General features: G+C 40.5%; 1 protein-coding gene across 3 annotated transcripts in view; it reads right to left on the bottom strand.

Annotated features, from left to right (window-relative positions):
- PARN (poly(A)-specific ribonuclease) overlaps positions 1 to 22,113 on the bottom strand; it is a 203,494-nt gene that overhangs the window by 2,421 nt on the left and 178,960 nt on the right. For all 3 annotated transcript variants that reach the window (XM_011983662.1, XM_011983663.1, XM_011983664.1), the window contains one exon: positions 9,018 to 9,211. In XM_011983662.1, the coding sequence (XP_011839052.1) occupies positions 9,018 to 9,211 (194 nt within the window). The remainder of the gene's footprint in view (positions 1 to 9,017; positions 9,212 to 22,113) is intronic.

Raw genomic sequence — 22,113 nt, 5'->3', positions numbered from 1 at the left:
GGCCTGTGATAACCTGCAGCTAGCCTGGCCTTCCCAGTCACACACTGATACAACAAACACTTACCTGTATGTAAAGAAACATCCACTAAGGGCACTTTTATAATTCACATATGAAATAAATATTGCAGTAGCCAATTAGCCATTCTAAAGGTAAAAGCTACAAGGCCAAATGTGGGGAACTGAAGTAAATTAAATCCAGCTCAGAGGAAAGAGGAAGATAAATTGCTAAAAGCAACTGCACTGCAATACTTGTAATCTGCACCCGCCAATCTGCACCTGCCATTAGTTGGGGTGTGTGTGTGAGCGCACAGTGAGCCATCAGACACACAGGAAGTGGTTCCATGAAGAGCTGACAGGAAATAATGGAATAAGCAAAAAGTTCTGGAGTAAGGCAAGTCAGGTTGGACCATTTTACTAGCTGCATAACCTTGAACAGGTCTCACTGCTTCGTCTAAAAGATGGACCTAGTACTATTTTATGTTGCATAGGACTTCTGTGATACAGCAAAGTTGCTGGGCAAGTTTTTAATGAATGCTAGGTCTTTTCCCCTTATCAATAAGCTGACCCAACATGGAACATGGTTGTTCCCCAGGAAGCCAACAGTCTATAGTCAAAAAGATGCTAGTTTTCACTGCCTACCTGTGCAGCTGCTGAGCAAGAATGATGCGTTCAGAGGGGCCAGAACTGTAGAAGCCATCTACAGGAGACCCGGACCAGAGGGGAAATGAAGGCCACTAACAGTGTTCTTTCCAGCACCTTCCAAAAAGGGAGAGCTGTAGATCAACAAAGGGCCAGTCTCAAAACTGGCAGATAAGAAGGTACGGTTTTTAAAAAGCAGCAGCTATGGTCAGATTTCCAAAGAACTCATTTTCACAGCCCTGTTTTATTGGAGTGTAAGGAATCATTTAGGAACAACTTTTCTTTTTAAACAGATACTTGGCTGTGTGTGGTGGCTCATGCCTGTAATCCCAGTACTTCAGGAAGCTGATGAGGGAGGGCTGGAGCCTAGGAGTTTGAGATCAGCCTGGACATCACAGGGAGACCCCACCTTTACAAAAAATTTAAAAATTTGCCAGGTGTGGTGGCACACACCTGTGGTCCCAGCTACCTAGGAGGCTGAGGTGGGAGGATCACTTGAGGCCAGGATATCAAGGCTATGGTGAGCTGTGATAGTGCTACTGCATTCCAGCCCAGGTGGGTGACAGAGTGAAACTGTCTCAAAAAAAAAAAAAAAAAAAAGGGACGGAGGGAGGAAACAAACAAACAGATATTTAAGAACATCTGTCTCCTGCTACAGTGGACCTTAATCCATAGCTTGCATTATACACAAAGATTAACTTGAATTGTACATTTTAATTGTAAAACCTAAACCTGTAAAACTTCTGGAAGAAAACATAGAAGAAAATATTTGCAACTTACAATTATGCAAAGATTTCTTAGATACGACACCAAAGGCATAATCCAAGAGGAAAAATCTGATACACTGGACTTTATCAAAATTTAAAACTTCCACTCTTCAAAAGACACTGTTAAAATAATGAAAAGAGGCTGGCTGCAGTGGCTCATGCCTGTAATCCCAGCACTTTGGGAGGCTGAGGCCAGCAGATCACGAGGTCAGGTGTTCGAGACCAGCTTGGCCAACATGGTGAAACCTGTCTCTACTGAAAAAGTACAAAAATTAGCCGGGCATGGTGGCAGGCACCTGTAATCTCAGCCACTCAGAAGGCTGAGGCAGGAGAATCGCTTGAACCCGGGAGGCGGAGGTTGCAGTGAGCCAAGATCGTGCCACTGCACACCAGCCTGGGCGACAAAGCAAGACTCTGTCTCAACAACAACAACAACAACAACAACAACAACAACAACAACAACAAACAACCACCACCACCACCAACAACAACACAATGAAAAGAAAAGCCAATCTAGAATATATTTGTAAAAACTTAAAAGGACTTGCATCCAGAATCTATAAAGAACTCTCAAAATGCAGTCAGAAAACAAACAACCCCAGAAAAAAGGGAAAAAATGAAAAGATATTTCACCAAATAAGAAATCCAGATGGCAAAAAAATCACAGGAAAAGATGCTTATTAGTCATTAGGGAAATAAAAACCAAAGCCACAATGAGGTACCACTACATACCCATTAGAACTGCTGAACAAACAAGCAAAAGGGGTGTGTATCAATATCAAGTACTGGTGAAGGTACAGAGTGAGCCGAAGCCTTGTATCCTGCTGGGGGAAATCCAAAATGGTGAAGCCACTTTGGAAAGAGTGTATCAATTTCTCATAAAATTAAATATATAGTTACCATATGACCCAGCAATCCCACTCCTAGATATTTACCCAAAGAAAATGAAAACTTAATTCATACAAAAACCTGTACACAAATATTTATAGCAGCTTGATTCTTGGTTGCCAAAAACTGGCAACAACCTAAATGTCCTTCTCCTGGGCGATGGATAAACAGTGATACCTGCATACAATGGAATACTACTTAGCAGTAAAACAGAGTGAACTGAGGATACACACAACACCACAAATCTCAAACGCATCATGCTAAATGAAAGAAGTTAAATGAAAGACTCAAAAGGCTAACTATTGCATGATTCCAGGTATATGACATTCTGGAAAAGGTAAAATCGCAGGGACAGAAAGAAGACCAATGGCTGCTGGGATCTGTGTGGGGGTTGGGGGAAGGATCAACTCCAGAGGGCATGATTTCTGGAGTGATGGAGTTCTATATCTTGATCGTAGTGGTGGTTATATGACTGTACACAGATGTCAAAACTCATCAAATTGTATACCTGAAAGTGATGACTTTCACTGGGTGCAATTATATCTTACTGAAGCTGACCTGGCAAAAGATATTAAGAACAGTGTTTTAAAAGAAAACCAACAGAATGTTAATATGAAATACTATGCTTGTAGTTAAGATTATTTAAAGGGGGAAAAGGCAGGATACAAGTTGCATGCAGGGTGTGAGGTCGGCCGCAGAGCAAGAATGCTTGTTACCACAGCATCAAGTAGGGGGCTGGGGGGGGGCCTGTCTTCTATTTTTCTGCATTTTCCAAATTCTCATGCTGAGTACGTTATTTTTATTAACCAAAACAACAAAAAATTAAAAGATGGGGAACACAAAAGGTGAATATTTCTACTTTTCTCCCCTTTACCTAACTGGAGTTGAAATGGAGAAACTCGAAGGCATAAGCATTGCTTTTTCCAGGTGAATCCCAAATGGAATCTAAGAAGCTGCACAGGACACTAGAAGCTTCCCATTGTATCCTCTTCCACAGAGTGAAATCTGTACACAGGAAGGTCCTTTGGGAAGCTGCACACAAATTTCTAACTAGGAAACGCTCAAGGGGGTATGCCTTGGGGCCAATTTCCCACACTAAGAAGGTGAGCCCCCTTCCTGCAAGGGTGATGACATCCTGGAGTTGCCAGGAGGAACAGGAAGGGCACAAATGCACACTGAGTGCCCTGCCTCTGCCTCACTGCACAGCAGCCCACACCTCCTTCACCACGTTCACTGCAAACCACACTTGAACATAGTAATTAAAAGGCTCCTTGGGAGGTTGCTCGGCTGCCTCAGCCTGGTCTCTCAGGTGACCGACAGCAGCAGCTGTAGATCTTGTTTCTGACTTTAATGAGACCTATAACAGCATGAGGAGACTGCTGCTCTAAGTAGGTTTCTAAATTTTTATACTGTAACCCTCAGGGTTTCAGCTTGAAAAGTTCAGCAGGTTAGTGAAGACTCCAATAAAACTCCAGGTTCTTCGGCAAACACTTAAAAGGTCTAACGTGTTGTTTTAAATGTTAGGGGAAAAAAGACTTTGAACAATGTCTGTATTTACAGGACAAAAAATAACCAGGAATAGTCAATGTATCTCCTTTGGGCATGCCTCTGTAAACACTGTCTAACTAAGGTGCTGATGGAACCTGCGCCTAGGGACCAGCCAGCAGTATTTTCACAATGGTCAGCCCAGGCAGCATCAGACCATCCATGCGACCCTGAGATTTTCCAGAGAAGTGGGAGGGTGGGCAACGTTTCTCCAGGCCCCAGGAACACACCAACAAGAACAAGTATGTGACAGAAATCATCAATTAAACATGACCTGGGAAAACAGTCACACTTCCTAAAGACATTTTATTCCAGCATTAATGGCATGCAGAAGTTTTCCTTTGTGTACCAATTGAGTATGTACCTAGAACTGCTCGGATGGAAAGTGGCTGGCACTACCAATCAACATAGTCATATCAACAGAAAAGGAGGGAACTTACGCTGTATGTTCACCTCCTGAAAATAGGATCGAAACAACCACACTTAAGAGAAAAATATTTGCTGAGTACATAGTATATACATAAACTATAAGGCCTGAAGGAGAGTGGTCACTTGGCTTTCCTTCCCTTCCTCCCTCCTCTTTCTCTCTTTTTCTCTCTCTCTCTTTTTCTCCCTCCCCTCCCTTCCTCTCCCCTCCTCTCCTCTCCTTTCTTTCTTTCTTGAGACCGAGTCTTGGAGTCTTGTTCTGTCGCCCAGGCTGCAGTGCAGTGGCGCCATGTGTTCTCACTGCAACCTTAGCCTCCTGAGCTCAAGCAAGTCTCCTGCCTCAGCCTCCCGCCTCAGCCTCCCAAGTAGCTGGAAGGACCACCATTCACAGCTAATTTTTCTATTTTTAGTAGAGACAAGGTTTTCCCATGTGGGCCAGGCTGGTCTCAAACTCCTGACCCAAGGAGATGGAATAACAGGCGTGAGCCACCACGCCCAGCCTGCTTGGATTTCTATCAAATGATTTTATCACATGAAAGTCTAGATTGGTAATTGTTTCTGATCTAGAACAGCTGCAAGAAACACTCACCTTTGTAAAGAATCCTTCATTTCCTCTAAAGTTTGGATACGTTTTCCCAGCCTCCCACATATATAGATACTTTTAAGTCTGCCACTCTAAGCCTCAGTTTCCTCTGTACAACTGGGAAAGAGTATCTGTGCCTTACTGCACGTTTAAAAGGTCTAGACAAGACAATAAAGGATGTTCCTAGCACGCTAATAGTATAAACCCAATAAATAGTCCTTTCTTCCGCTATTTATGTCATTTTGTTATTTGGGATTGGGTCTCTAGCACTTAATTCTTAGTGTATCTTCAATATCAAAATGTATACTATGAGTTCATATGCTTGGGTCAAGAAAAAAATCAAAAGAAAAAGAACAGATACAAAGAGATTACATTTTTTTTTTTTTTTTTTTTTTTTGAGATGGAGTTTCGCTCTTGTCACCCAGGCTGGAGTGCAATGGCACAATCTCAGCTCACTGCAACCTCCACCTCCCCGGTTCAAGCGATTCTCCTGCCTCAGCCTCCCGAGTAGCTGGGATTACAGGTGTGCACCACCATGCCAGGCTAATTTTTGTATTTTTTGCCATGTTGGCCAGACTGGTCTCGAACTCTTGACCTCAGGTGATCTGCCTGCCTCGCCCTCCCGAAGTACTGGGATTACAGGCGTGAGCCACTGCACCTGGCGAGATTAAATTTTTAAAAATGTGTTTTGTGTGGTATTTGTTGAACACCAGTTGTTCTGGAATTGCTACAACATAGGATATTCCAGCGTCCTATTTTTGCTACTTCCTCCTTGGAGGAAGTGCCCTTTTATGTCTTTCACGCCCTCACTGCCAGTGCTGGGCCCCCAAGCCCCCGAGGATCTGTTGAGTACCTGCTGAGACACTTTTCTGAGTACCAGAGCTCAGACCCAAAGCCTCAGCACTGTTTTGGGTTGGACAGACTTTGTCACGCCGTGCCTAGCACTCTAATACAGTTCCTGCCACCACCCGAACCAGACCCTCGCGGCTCCTGGCACATTCTAAATACCTCTGAGAGTTTAATGCAGACCCTTAACAGGGCTTGAACTTTGTACTCGCACTCATTATGGGACCTTATTAAACTAAATGAGCAAGTCAAATTGGTTGATTCCACAGGTTCTGCACCTGATATCCTGACCTACATCCTGCTGATACTAATAGGATTAAACACTGAAAACAAACCAGGTGGAAAGGATCCATTAAGTTTCCACCTGGCACCGTCAGGGGTCTTGCTCGATGAATGGTGCTCCAGAAGAAAGCTCGATTCACTCAAGTTCTCTGATTCAATTAAAAGTTGTCAAGATGTCTCTTTTTCTCTCTCTCTCTTTTTTTTTTTTTTGGTAGCGCTGACAAAGAAGTACAAAATCTACAATTTTTTTTTTTTTAGCTCAAATCTTGTGGCAGTGACAGCTTTACTGTCAATGGGAGGAAAAAAACCCCTATTTTAATTACAGTATTATAAATTCAAAACCCTAAATAACTTATAGAAAGTTTTCACTTAAAACGATGAAAGCTATAAAAGGAACTAATCTATTAATGCAGTCTATTATTAGTTATTTTAATTTTAATATTTTTCAGATTATGCTGATATAGAGGGGAAAAACGAAAACCTTGTCCCTGAGAAGTAATAAACTAAAAAAATCCAGAAGAGAAAGATATGAAGGACAGGAATGCAAGAGGGGAAACTCTCCTGCCCCTCTAAATCCTGCTCAGTATGATCTCTAGAAATCATGCTAACATTTATTATTTTAACATTTGTTGAGCACATGAAACATGACAGTGGTAATAAAGGTATCAAATATGAAGACTAAGGATGCTACAGATTAAAAACTTCTCCAATACTTTTTCTTTCTTTTTTTTCTTGAGACAAGGTCTCGCTGTGTCCCCCAGGTTGGAGTGCAGTGATGTGATCATAGCTCATTGCAGTCAAAACTCCTGGGCTCAAGCGATCCTCCTGATTCAGCCTCCTGAGTAGCTGGGACCACAGGTCCATGCAGCTAATATTTAATTTTTTTTTTTTTTGTAGAGACAAGGTCTCACTATATTGCCCAGGCTGGTGTCAAAACTTCTGGGCTCAAGCCATCCTCCCGCCTCAGCTTCCCAGAGTGGTAGGATTATCGTTGTAAGCTACCATGCCTGGCCCCCTCCAATAGTTAATTCAGGGAGAGAAGAGGAGGTAAGTAAAGAGAGACACCCAGAGTCAAGGAGACAGCTAAAACATCCAATCCAGGCTTCAAACACGAGTTTAAGTTTTCTGTTGAAATTCAGTTTCAGCATAATGTATAAAAAGCATATGTGACATTTTTGCTACTTGTCTGTTTTCATTAATATCAATGAGATTCAGAAAACTCCCCACAGATCGGGCCACATGCAAAAGTGGATTAATTAAAACAGTGATTTCATAGCTTGGGTATGAATCAAGTTCCATTGCTTGACTACTACTTTCCTTTGATTTGATTGTTAGTTGTGCTAACCGTGACAACTGTCACAATGTGAGACAAAGGAGAATGATTATAATTGTGTCTGGGTCAGTGTCTCTCAACACATAACCTTGGTTAAAAGCACTGGCTTTCTTTTGTGTGTGTGTATGTGAGACAGGGTCTCACTCTGTTGCTCAGGATGGAGTGCAGTGGTGCAATCTTGGCTCACTGTAGCCTGGACTTCCCCGGGCTTAGGGAGTCCCCTTACTTCAGTCTCCTAAGTACCTGGGACTACAGGCACGCACCACCACACTTGGCTAATTTTTGTATTTTCAGTAGAGACGTGGTTTTGCCATGTTGGCCATGCGGGTCTTGAACTCCTGACCTCAAGTGATCCACCTGTCTTGGCCTCCCAAAGTGCTGGGATTACAGGCGTGAGCCACCAAGCCTGGCCTCACCGGCTTTCTTGTAGGACAGACTTAATGGCTCTGGGACTTTGGGTAACTCACATAACCCTTTGGGTCTCCGTTTTCTTAACCGTAAAATGGATAATGATGACTATCTAAAGGATTTAAATGAAATAATTTCTGTTACACATTAAGCATTGTCCTGGCCCCAGTAGAAAGCACTCAATAAGCAGTGGCTATAATTACTGTCACTGTGACTGCTGCCTTGCTGGACCACCCCCAGCAGCAGGGAACGGCCTTTTCCATGTGCTGACTGACAAGATGCCCTTCTGGCCTCTTGCTCTGGCCCTGCGTGGTGTGTGTACATGAAGGGCTGAGTGAGGCACATCTGCGGGTTGGAGAGGACATGGGATTCAGCTCAGGTGGGCCTGGGTCTGCCTTTCGGCTGTGCTTCTTTTTTTTTTTTTTTTTTTTGAGGCGGAGTCTCGCTTTCTTGCCCAGGCTGGAGGGCAGTGGCCGGATCTCAGCTCACTGCAAGCTCCGCCTCCCGGGTTCATGCCATTCTCCTGCCTCAGCCTCCCGAGTAGCTGGGACTACAAGCACACGCCACCTCGCCCGGCTAGTTTTTTGTATTTTTTAGTAGAGACGGGGTTTCACCATGTTAGCCAGGATGGTCTCGATCTCCTGACCTTGTGATCCGCCCGTCTCGGCCTCCCAAAGTGCTGGGATTACAGGCTTGAGCCACCACGCCCAGCCTCGGCTGTGCTTCTTAAGAGCAGCATGGCCCTGCACACTTAGCCTCTCTGAGCCCAGGCATCTGCTTCATCAAATAAGGATGATGAAATAAGGAGAGAAATGGCTCCTACTACAGCATCTAGCATGTAGTAGGCTCTCAACAGGTGCTAATTTCCTGTTTCGTTTGCTTCTTACATAATTCTGCTTAGGAGAGAAATCCAGGTTGCCTGGGGGTTTTGCTGGAAACAGTGAAAACTCTGCTACTGAAAATAACATGTAGGAGGGGCCTCAGCACACATTTAAATGCACATTTTAAATATTGAGGCTGCTTTAAACACATCAGCAAAACCTCTACACCACGCAGGAGAGAGAGATTACCAAAATAGACTAGTCATCTTTAACAAGGAGACCCCCCAGGCCTTATGCTACCCGAGCCAGAGCTTTTTAGGATTCCTCAAATTAAATTAAATTGATCCTAAAAATATCTGCTCCGGTGGAAGACTACATGGGCTTTGCCACCAAGTGAAGCCTTGCTATAATTTCTCCCCCAAAATAGGAGTTTCTAGAGCATTTAGAGTCCACAGCCTTCAGCAAGATCTAATACAAACCTGCTGGAGAAAGCTCCTTCTTCATTCTTTTTAATTTCTTGGCCTTTTTCCTTCCCTCTGAGAGGGGCTCTGCACAGGAGTCAGTCTGCTCAAGCTCAGCGTCGGAAATCTCCCCCGACACTCCGTCCTCCAGGCCAGCTTCCTCTTGACTAGGACTCAAATTTCTCTTTCCTACTGTGCTGGGAGCTGTAAAACTGAAATGCAAAAAGTGGAACAACATGAAAGGTGCTGAGAGTTACAGGAAGACTAGTCTATAAAAATATTTTAATACTCTTAATTCTATTAACACTCAGCCAGCCATCAACAACATGGGCAGCTGCTGCCTGTCTGTAAAAATTAAAGACCTTATTATGAACTGAACTCTGAAAGTTTACCTATAACAAGCTTATTCAGAAAAAAGTCCTAAATTAGGCTTCTAAATAGATATATACAAATCTAAGCTGATCCGAGTGTTCAAGAACAAATTTGTAAAGTTCCTAGTCTCTATTTTGATAAAACTATTGTAACCGAATAGTAGAATAGAATAGTAGAGACACTATAACTAAATAATAGTTTTCATTACATTAAATCAGAAGATAGGATTATTCCCTTCATGACTGCCTAATGGATAAACAGCAGAACTGCAGAATTCTTCAATCAGTTTGCTATCCCACTGCTTAAAATTTGGATATAGTTACAGAGCATACCCTACCTTCATGTAATCCTCTTCCTTTCCAAAAAGATGACTTGTTAAATGTATAATTAAATCTGGTTTCATTTTGAAAGCTTTATAGGATTTGACATATTGAATTAAATCAGATTATGTGTCCTGATTTTTCCTTAAGAAAATGTTCCCTGAAATATAACTAGATAAAAACCGTGTCCACATAGCCAGTGAGTCCTTTCTCCTCTAAATGGGTCTTAGAGATTTTTTTATTATAGCCCCCAAGTTATGAAAAGCCTCAAATAAATTCAAAGCATTCTATTTAGGAGATGCCATTCAAGCACACAGGGAGGGTGGGGAGTGAGAGAGATAAAATGATCCTATCACCTTTTCCTAGGAGGTGGGTGCTTTTAAATTCTATCTATCTATCTATCTATCTATCTATCTATCTATCTATCTATCTATCTATCTATCTATCTGATTATTTCTGAGACACGGTCTTGCTCTGTCACCTAGGCTGGAGTGCAGTGGTGCAATCTTGGCTCACTGTAGCCTCTGTCTCCCGGGTTCAAGTGATTCTCCTGCCTCACCCTCCCAAGTAGCTGGGATTACAGGCACCCATCACCATGCCCGGCTAATTTTTTTTTTTTCCTGAGACAGAGTCTCACTCTGTCCCCCAGGCTGGGGTGCAGTGACACAATCTCAGCTCACTGCAATCTCTGGCCTCCGGGTTCAAGCGATTCTCCTGCCTCAGCCTCCTGAGTAGCTAGGATTACAGACATGCGCCACGAAGCCCAGCTAATTTTTGTTTTTTTAGGAGAGACAGGGTTTCACCATGTTGGCCAGGCTGGTCTCCAACTCCCGACCTCGTGATCTGCCCGCTTCGGCCTCCCAAAGTGCTGGGATTATAAGCTTGAGTCACCGCGCCCGGCCTCTGCTAATTTTTGTATTTTTAGTAGAGGTGAGATTTTGCCATGTTGGCCAAGCTGGTCTTGAATGATGGACCTCAAGTGATCTGCCCGCCTCGGCCTCCCAAAGTGCTGGGATTACACGTGTGAGCCACCACGCCCAGCCAGGAGGTGAATAGTTTAAAATGTTCTATATAAAAAACTCTGGCTCCCTAAATATTCAAGTTCCTCCACATTACTCCTGCACTCAACATCTTCCCTGAATCTGCCAACTGTACTTGACGGTACACTCAGGGGACGGAGGAGAACACATCGCCTTCCTGGTGGTTCTCTAAGGCATGGGAAGCAGAAGAGGCTGCAGCACTCATCCTCCTATGACTGGCTGGCTAGCCTTTCATTTGTCCTATTTTTCATGTCTATTATAGACAGCTTTCTGAAACATCTCTTTTAATTGAGGGACTATGGAAAAAAGTGAGGGTATTAATGGTAATGTTTTGGGGGGAGGGCTGTTAAAAATGCATGCTAAAGTTTCCTGTTTAAAAACTGATACCTTTAAGAAGATTTTTTAAAGACTAAAAAAAGTTTGGCTGATTTCAGAAAATTTAGAAAATTCAGAAAGTATAAGAAGATAATAATGGTTCTTCCATCACGAAAGGGGAAGAGGCCTAAAAATTCCTTTGCATTGCAAATTCAGGAACCTGGTAGCCTCTGAGACATACAAAAATGTTTAATGAAAACTCAGCTAGAACCACGGGCATTAAAAATACTCTGTGAAATATAAAGTCTAGAAATAGCCGCAACTGTACACAGAAATCTACTATATAACAGTGGTATCTCTAAATACTGGGGCATATATGGACTTCAAAATAATGATGTTGGGACAAGCAGAAAAGGATAACATTAGAACCATTCCTCACACCATATGAAAGAATAAATGCCTAATGGATTAGATATCTAAATGCAAAAACGGGAACTTTACAGGTACTAAAAGAAAACGTGGGTGAATGCCTCCAAAATCTAGGTGTAGAAAAACGTTTTCTTGTCATGTCTCACAATCCAGACATAATAAAGGATTTATGAATGTGACCTCATAGATGTAAACATCTTTTGCAGGGCAATAAATAACATAAGCAAAGACAAATGACAAACCAGGAGGAAATATTTACAACCTGTATCACCGATAAAGGATTAATGTCTCTAACAAATTATAACTCAAACTTGCAGAGAAAAAGAAAGACCAAAAGTCCTATAGAAAACTGAAAAAGCTATGAATAAACAGCTCATTACACACACTCCTTAAACACATGAAAAGATGTTCAACTCCATTCATAATGCAAAATAAAAACACTGAAATATCACTTCTCATCCACTAGGTTTTTAGACTGGCAAAAACCTTCAAAAGCTTGATAATATACTCCATTAGTAAACTGGGGAAATGGGTCCTTTCTCACATTACTGGTACGAATGCAAAATAGCACGACTTATTCTTATGGAAGGAATGTGGCAATATCTAACAAAACCGCATACACTTCCAGGAATTTAGAAGATATACCTCCTACATTGCAAAAATATGTATGTACAAGTTATTCATTACAGCATTATTTGGAACTGCAAAATACTGCAAAGTACCTAAATGTTTAAGCATAAAAAACTGGTTGAATACAAAACAGCACATACAATCAATGAATTACTAAGCAGTTACCAAAAATAAAGATCTCAAAGAACCGAAAATGATGATGGAATGATTTCCAGTAAAATATGTGCAAAAAGCCAAGTGCAAAAGAACAACTTATGAACCTGGTATGCCCAATCTCGAATAGGGTGTGGGAGAGAATTGCAAACAAATCCTGAACCCTTTAGTAGGTTTGCTTCTGTAGTAGAATGAGTGAAGCAATTCTGAAAACACTTAGCTGCATGATAGCATTGGGTAAATCAGTAAATGTGCTGATGTTTCTGGAAGACAGACATAAACATATTAGAATAAGGGAAGATAAGGAAGAACCCTCTGAGGATAGACTGAAATTGGAGATATGGGTTTGGGCTTGTGATTTCTAAAATAAGTATGCGTATATGTGTTCATATTTATGTATACATACACATATATATACACGTATATTTATTCAGGGATAGATAATTGTATCTATCCAGGCACAAAATTCCCAGCTCTGTCTACAGAAAGGACATAGAAACACAGACACCACAGAAGCAATGGGCATATCTACTGTCCAGATCTTAGTTTCTAATACCCTACCAAAAGGAACCAGGGCTCCTCAAATAAGTGGCTGATTCCAGGCTCAAGGGAGATAAATTATAAAATGAGTCTAAAATATTTTGCAATACCAAAAAGTAAAAAACTTTTAGGCATGTCACAGGGAAATAGGAACTAGCTTGAACGGAAAGGGCTCCCACTGGGAAAATCTGAGACAATGTATACCCTCTAATTTATTAGGGGGTAGTAATAAATTCTGAATCATTGAAAAAAAAAAAAGGAATCCATGAGTCTACATCAATACGTAAGACAAGGAGAGGGAAGGGAAAGAAGAACTCCAACTCTCCACTATAAACCTAAATTTAAATTGCTTGGCACATCATCCAGGATCCTCTATCATCTGGGTCCCAATCTGCTTCCCTGGCCTATCTTTCACTAGGCAGCCAAGCTGCAGAGACTATATAGGTTTACCTAACGAAGTCCATCGTCCGTACTCTCCCACATGCCCATCATCCCACCAGAAGTTTATCAGCCCAAATAAATCCCACACTGCCCATTTCAATGTTACCGTTCATGCTAAGACCCTACTGCCCATCTCCTCCTGCTCAACATCACTCTCCTCCAGGAATGTTCCCAATCCCTGTTTACTGTTCTTTCCATGCTTCCCATAACACTCTGCTTGTCTGTCTCAAGAGGACTTTAACTCGTTCATCTTATTTTTATAATAAACCGAAACTAGGAGCAGTGCATCCACAGGAGAATGGATAAACTGGGCTATATTCATACAATGAAATATAATTCAGCAATTAAAAAATGAATTACTGTTAACTCCAACAACACAGATGAATCTCAAACATTCTAAGTGAATAAAGCCTTCACAGGAAAGGGTGGGTATTTTATAAACCCATTTATATGAAATTGCAGAAAAAGGCTAAACTAATCTTCAGAGAAAAAAATTCAGAAAAATGACGGACATGGGACGGTAGGCAGGGATTGACTGGTGGAACATGAGGGAACTTTCCGGGGTGATGTTAATTTCCTGTGTCTTTATAGGAGTGTGGTTTGGTCAAAACTCCTATCTTGGCCAGGTGTGGTGGTTCACACTTGTAATCCCAACAGTCAGGGAGGCCAAGGCAGGAGGATTGCTTGAGCCCAGGAGTTCAAGACTAGCCTGGGCAATGTGGCAAAACTCCGTCTCCAAAGAAAAAAAAAATAAAAAAAATTAGCCAGGTACAGTGGTGGCATGCCTGTAGTCCCACCTATTTGGGAGGCTGAGGTAGGAGGACTGCTTGAGTCTGGGAGTTTGAGGTTTCAGTGAGCCATGACCATCCCACTGCACTCCAGCCTGGGTGACAGAGACCTTGTCTCAAACAACAACAACAACAACAACCACTTCATATCTCAACATCATGTGGCTATTCTATGGACATAGAGATTGATTCATTTTAGCATTAACTGCAAGCAATGATTTTGAAGGCACTTACTAGAATACACTGGTTGTGTCCTAACCACAGGTTTTTATGGTATTTTTGGCCAACAAGACCCATGCATCTGTAATGCTCCTCTCTATAAACAACTGACTGCTCTGCAACAAGGACTCCGCCAGATGTGCTTCTGCAGGGTTCTTGTTTCTATGTAACATTTAAGTTTACAAAGAATTTTCCTGAATAGTTTCTCAATTAATTTACAACTTTATTTATTTATTTATTCATTTAGGGACAGAGTCTTGCTCTGTTACCCAGGCTGGAGTGCAGTGGTGCAATCTTGGTACACTGTAACCTCCATCTCCCCGGTTCAAGTGATTCTCGTGCCTCAGCCTCCCAGCTAATTTTTGTATTTTTAGTAGAAACAGGGTTTCACCATGTTGGCCAGGCTGGTCTTGAAATCCTGACCTCAGGAGATCAGTCTGCCTCGGCCTCTCAAAGTGCTAGGATTACAGGCGTGAGCCACCGCACCCGGCATACAGCATATTTCTTAATTGCTAATCTGTAGTTTCTGCTCTCAAATAAGTCTTTTGCTTCCTAGGAGAGGTTAATGGTTATTGGGCATCCTGCCTGAGAAAGCTCTCAGATATATGTGGAATTAGTTTATTTCATATAACGTTTCTATATGTATGTAAGACCTGCCATCCTCTAATAAAAATAAAAGCTGTGATTATATCCCACATAACTTTACTACGGCAGTTTTAAATAAAAAATAGTTTTAATTATACATTAAAAACCAGATATATGTAACACTGCCTTTATAAATGTGATTATATATTTGGAAGGCACTGCTGTGCACACGTGTGTGTGCACTCGTGTGTGTAGCACTCTCAATACCCGTATGTTGATGAGGCATTCTTTTATTAACTGATTTTAAATGTCAAAAGGTAAGAGGCAAAACAATCTCCCATTCATATGGTCAGATTTTACATACAGATTTATAATGTACAAAGTGAGCTAGTTTATAATGAATATGAAATGGACATTTAAATCCACTGTAAGAAGTGGTGATTAATTAAAAAATGAAATGTCACAGACACAGCTTGGTATGCTAAAATTGAACATTAAACTTTGATTAGTGTTTTGTTAAAAGCTAAGTTACTGTCAATTATCCATCAAATTCCACAAGAGTGAACACCTCCAGTAACTTTTTCCTTTTAGTAGAAAAAAATGTTTGCTTATAGAAAGACCGTATTTTCAAACCCCTACAAATACCTTTTTCCATAAAACAGTAACAAAAATCTAGCTGCCATATGAACGTCTTCCCCATTTTAGTTAGGGTATTATTTACATGTAATGGAATTCACTTATTTTAAATGTACAGTTTGGTTAACTTTGGGAATTGCTTATAACCATGTAACTATTACTACAATTGAGATACAGAACAATGCCCTTTCCCTAAAAAGATTCCTCGTGTCACTCTGTACTCAATCCACGTTGTTACAGCAACCATTAATCTGCTTACAGTCCTATTTATGTAGTTTTGCCTTTTCCAGTTCATGTGAATGAAATCACACAATATTTAGTCTTTTGTCTGACTCTTTTCACTTAGCATAATACTTTGAGAGTCAGCCACATGGCTGTTAGTACTAGTACTTTATTTCATAGTATGGCTGGATCACAATTTATTCATTTACCAGTTGATGGACGTTTGGGCTGCTTCCAAGTTTTTGTCATTATAAATAATGCTGGTATGAACATTTGGGTAAAAGCTAGCTTTTACTATTAAAAACGTAAGTTTTTATTTTTCAAAGATAAATACCTAGAAGGATTTCTGGGTGATATATACAAATATGTTTGCAATTTATGTTTAACTTTACAGGAAACTGCCAAACTATTTATTGGCCATCTGTGTATCTTTTTTGAAGAATCTGTTGAAATGTTTTGACCTCATTCCCCTTTTAAAAAAATGGGTGGTTTTCTGAATTGCCGAGTCTATATTGTAAGAGTACATATGATCATGATACAACTATTTTGTATGTAGATACAACTACGTTATTAGATCTGCAGTTTGAAAATTTTTGGCCCGGCGTGATGGCTCATGCCTGTAATCCTAGCACTTTGGAAGCCAAGGTGGGTAGATCGCTTGAGCTCAGGAGTTCAAGACCAGCCTGGGCAACATGGTGAATCCCCACCTCTATTTAAAAGACAAAAAGGAAAAGAAATTTTTTTCCACAGTGTGTACCTTCTCTTCAGTTTCTTAATACTATCTTTTGAAGAAAAGAATATTTAATTCTGACTAAGTCCAATTTATCAACATTTTTCTTTTATGGCTCATGCTTTTGTTGTCATATCTAAGAAATCTTTGCCTAATGCAAGATACTAAGATTTCCTTTCATTTTTTCCTTCTACCAGTGGTTATCATTTTAGCTTTTCCATTTAGTTCTATGAGTCGCTTCAAGTTCATTTTAAATGTGGTGTAACGTAAGAACAGAAATGTGTTTTTTGGCATAGCTACCCAGTTGTTTCAGTACTGTATGCTGACAAAACCTTCCTTCGCCTACTGGATTAGCAGCACCTCTGTCAGGAATTTTTGTTTTTTCCAAATTCTCAACAGTCATTAGCTTCGAGATTCAGAAATGAGAAATTCAGAATTCCCAAATCATAAAATATTCTGCATTTTTCATAGCACTATGTTATATATTGTTGAATAATGAGTTATAAATAGCAAATCACTTTTATGTGATACAGTTATACTGAAAGCTTCAGGGGTTAGTTCTACAAAGTAATATATAATAATATACGCACAGGTTATTATGAACGAATACACTGTGAGAAAAGCAACCTCTACCTGATATAGACATTTGTTAACAGAAAACATTAAAAACACAGTAGCACCAAATGAATGCCAAATAAATATCATTTAAAAATTGAAAGATGCCACAAATATTTAAAAGTTATTCTTAAATGATCTTTAAAACACACAAGCATTAATTAATATTTGTTTTGTGAAAAATATTCCAAATGTGGAAAAGCTTCATGTTATGCTGAACATTGGTCCAGAGTTGGTCAAACTCTTCAGAGTGTGTCCAAAGCAAATTGCAGTTGGGATTTAGACTACATACGGCTTCATATAAGCCCAATTCCTTTCCTAGTGTTGAAAATATTTTGTCTGCTTGCCTTTGATTTTGCCTTGATTTTGCTTTTCCTAATTCACATTTTATATCAGCTGATTTCACATTAAGAGTATTCCACAATCATATTCACACATCTTCTCTTTACATTTCTCCTGTAAAAGTATTTACAAAGAACTGTAGCCTACATTAAATATTCAAACATTGGAAAACACCAGTGAACATTATTGGATTCTATGAAGATAATGTAACATTTGGCTATACTAGCAAAGTTAACAGCACTACACAGGAATCATGCTTCAAAGCTACCAACTTAAAGGTTGCTGCCAAAACTTACATCTTCCAACAAGACTTGCAGGATTTTGTAAAGTGTACTCATGTGCGTAACTCAATAGATTTTTTATTGAGAAGAATGACTCACTATTAATAGCAGGCAAGGCCATAAACACACACTTGCAATATGGTGACAGTGACAAGCAAGAATGACTTGATTGGACTGTGACCCCTTCTCTCCTACATGTTGCTGTCCTGGTTCTGAAATAATGACCTTAATCTATGACTCTATGACTGTGCTCTTGCCTTTGACCTGATGCTGGATAATTCCTTTAAACTAGTAATGCCCATGTTGGCTGTTAAAATTTTAATTCTTGCAGAATTTTTCCTTTTCCTGATTTCTTGACTCATTTTGCTCACAATTTGGAATAAGAGTCAAATGTCTCTAAATGCTAAGAAGGAATTCCTGCATGGAAAAAATATGGGAAATCAACTGATCACACATGTGTGGTTGTATTCTTGGACTCTCTATTCTGTTTCGCTATCTGTCTTTCCTTACCCAGCCCCACACTGTATTACTACAGTTTTACAGTAAGTTTTTTTTCTTTTTTTTTTTTAAACCGATGGGGTCTGACTCTGTCACCTGGGCTAGAGTGCAGTGGTGCAATCACAGCTCACTGCAGCCTCAACCTCCCAGGCTCAAGCGATCCTCCCACCTCTGCCTCCTGAGTAGCTGGGACTACAGGCATGCACTACCACACCTGACTAATTTCTAATTTTTTTTGTAAGAATGGGGGTGTCTTGCTATGTTGCCTCAGGCTGGTTTTGAACTTCTGGGCTCAACTAAACCTCCCTCCTTGGCCTCCCAAAGTGCCGGTATTACAGGCGTGAACGACCATGCCTGGCTTACAGTAAGTCTTAAAAACAGGTAGAGAAAGTCCTTTAGTTGGCTGGAACGTTCATGCTGCTGTATAAAATAACAAACAGTCCCCTTTCGTTTTAAAGAGCTGCTGTTTACAACATTCTCTTATTTGGTAACTGTATATCACCCTTTGAAGCTGGACACATGTACACTCCCATTTTGCAGACAAGAAACCTCATCTTCAGGGTAAATGACCTCCCCCAGGTACTGCTGCTGGGCAGGTCTGAGACTGCACTCCAAGTTCAATGTTCTTGGCACTACTTTATAAACTCCCATCTTCCTAGGGCCAGCTCTCCTCACTGTGCCAGTCTCAACTGAAAAGAGACCACCCCCCAACCCCCGCGGAGGAGTCCAAATAGCCACTTACCTTGTCACATTCATTCCTCTGCCCTGTTTTATTTTTCTCCTCCTACTTGCCTCTGCCTTGCTTCTTATTTATGTCCTTACTTATCTATTCTCTCTCTCTGCCACTAGAATGTATGTTCTATGAGAGCAGGCTCTTAACTGCTTGTGCTCTCCGTACCTGGCACAGGGCCTGGCACAGAGTAAGTCCTTGGCCAAGGTTTGCTGAATGGATGAAATAAGTGAAAGCTACCTCCTTAAAAGCAATAATGCAAGTGACAAACAACAAATTGCTTATTTCATCCTGAATTAGAAATAATATTAACATAGTTTACATTCCAGTGCATGGGCAACTTCTCCTGCTAGGCTGAATGAAAGCACATTCCCTATTAGATGTAGCTAAGGGATTGAGGGAATGTCCCACTGTGCAAACTACCTCACACAGCAAAATGAACTGGAGAGATCTGGTAAGTGGGAGCTAGAAATGCCTTTTTATTGTGTTCACAAACTCTCATGGTGAATTTGAATTCTATGAGCATGACTGTTTCTGTGTTTGGGGCTCAATTTAGGTGGGAGAGGGGAAGATGTTGGACAACCTATGTTCAGTTCAGAAGCCAAACCCTCAGAGATAAACCAGGATTCTTATTTCTAACAAAGAATTTGAGTGTTGGGGCCAGGCACAGTGGCTCACACCTGTAATCCCTGCACTTTGGGAGGCCGAGGTGGGCAGATCACTTGAGGTCAGGAGTTCGAGACCAGCCTGGCCTAACATGGTGAAACCTTGTCTCTACTAAACATACAAAAAACAGCCGGGCATCATGATGCACGCCTGTAATCCCAGCTACTCGGGAGGCTGAGGCAGGAGAATTGCTTGAACCCGGGAGGCGGAGGTTGCAGTGAGCCAAGATCGCGCCACTGTACTCCAGCCTGGGCGACAGAGTGAGACTCTGTCTCAAAAAAAAAAAAAAAAAGAGTCTGAAAACAAACTTAGCATTAAATCAGGTCTGAGTGGTAGCTGTCTGGTAATAAAGGACATCTCTTGTGGAATAGGGGTGTGTGTGTGTGTGTGTGTGTGTGTGTATGTGTATGTGTGAGGGGGGGGAGAGAGAGAGAGAGAGAGAGAGAAAACATGAAAGCATTGTATGTGTTCCATCCTAGACATAAAGCTTATTTGTGAATATGAGGCTTAAGAGAAAAACTGGTTCAACATTACAAAGAATCAATGGCATTCAATAAGAAATACTTTTCACAAGAACCTGTTTTGAATATTTCAAACAATCCCCTACTGTCAACTCGCTTTAACATGGAAAAGATTAACTGATGCAAACATGAAAGATATTACATTAATAATAACTTCTAAATGTAAAATATATAATCAGCATACAATTAGTTGGACCTGAATTTAGAACATCTCAAATTTTCAGAGGCTAGGATGAAATTTACTTTTGTACTAAAATTTACCTTTTGACTTCAATGAAAGGACTTACTAATCAAATTAGCAACATAATCAAGGCTATAAGAAAAACAAAACATCATCCCTGCATACCAAAAGGCCAACTATTTCAGAAAATAAACTACTTTTAAAAATTTTCCAGGAAGTTAAACATGACCGATTGAACACACTATTTATCTGCAAAGAGAAGATAACACCTACGGAGGAAAAGAGAAGAGGAAAGGCAGCATCAGAGAATGGGGTATCACCTCACCTTGCAGGCACTCTCTTTGTAGAGGAAAAGCAGGGAGAAGACTGGCAAAGAGCTCTGCATAGCGGCAGAAACAGAAATCTTAAGTGTTCTACAAAAGGCAGATTTACCCAAGAGAGCCCTGCAAAATCTCAGCACAACCAGGCCCTAGATTCCTAAAACGAGCAGGTGATAAGGACTGCAGCCATGTCAGGAGGGAGCAAGCCTGTAATAGGATCCCCCATCCCAGAGAAGCCAGGGACTGGCATCACCCCAGGCCAGGAGGAGCTAGATAGGAGGTTTAGACCCGGGTAAAAATGATCTCTGCAGGCTCAGTGGCACCAGGTACAATGGTGAAGAGTGGGAGTGAGGCGATATGAGCTGACAAAATGGGGTAGCCATCCCTCACATACCAAGGAGTGAGGGCTGCAGCTCCTTTCTGCCAATCTGTACCCAGAGCACAGCAGTTAGGCTTGTATCCCCCAAGCTGAAAATGAGAGAATCAATCTCTAAAAAAACTGAATCCTTACAGCTAGTATCATATTTAACGTTGAAAGATTGAAAGCTTGATCCTCCTAAGATCAGGAACAAGACAAAGATGTCAGCTCTCACAACTTCTATTCAACAATGTACTAGAGGTACATTGCAATAAAGGCAAGAGAAAGAAAATGTGTATGGGAAAATTTGTACTGGGGAGATAAATGCAAATGTCTTTATTTGTAGATACGATTTCTTAAACAAAAAATACCCAATACTCTACAATAAATTATTAGAACTGATAAGTGAATAAGTAAGGAAGGTCTAAGAATACAAGGTCAAAATAAAAAGGCTATCATATTTCTTTACATTAGCAATAAATGACTGGAAATGGAACTTTAAAAACATATGACTTACAACAGATCAAAAGGTAAAATACTAAGGGACAACTCCAGTATAGCACCTGCAAAATTTGTATGCTGAAAACTCTAATACACTGATGAGAGAAATCAAAGAAAGCCTAAGTAAGTGAAAAGATATACTACATTCATGGGTTGGAAGTCTATATGTAGTTAAGATGTTAATTCTCCTCAAAATGGTCTACAGGTTCAATACAATTCCAAAAACTGACAAACTCGACTAAAATTTTTGTGGGAAAGTGAATACACTTTTATATAAAAAAGACAAGATTAAAGGGTACACTATTTGATTTCAAGACTCACTACAAAGCTACAGTAATCAAGACAGTATGGTACTGGTAAAAGAACAGACATATAGATCAATGGAAGAGAATAGTGTCCAGAAATACAGCCACATGTATATGATCAAATGATTTTTGACTAACGAGTCATACATAATTCAGTAATTTGCTTTTCATAAAATAGTGCTGGAATAATTGGATATCTATATGCAAAAAATAAACTCATATCCATGCCTCATACCATATATAAAAATTAACTTGAAATAGAACATATATCTAAAATAAAACTAAGAATAATGAAAAACTGCTTAAAAATGTAAGAAAATCTTGTGACCTTATTTAGGCAGAGTTCTTATGTAGATACAAGCAGCATAAGCCATAA

The sequence above is a fragment of the Mandrillus leucophaeus genome, unplaced genomic scaffold (genome assembly GCF_000951045.1).
Source record: "Mandrillus leucophaeus isolate KB7577 unplaced genomic scaffold, Mleu.le_1.0 Scaffold253, whole genome shotgun sequence".
Classification (NCBI taxonomy): Eukaryota; Metazoa; Chordata; class Mammalia; order Primates; family Cercopithecidae; genus Mandrillus; species Mandrillus leucophaeus.
Note: the sequence above shows the minus strand (reverse complement) of the source record. Positions and strands in the feature narration are given on the sequence as shown.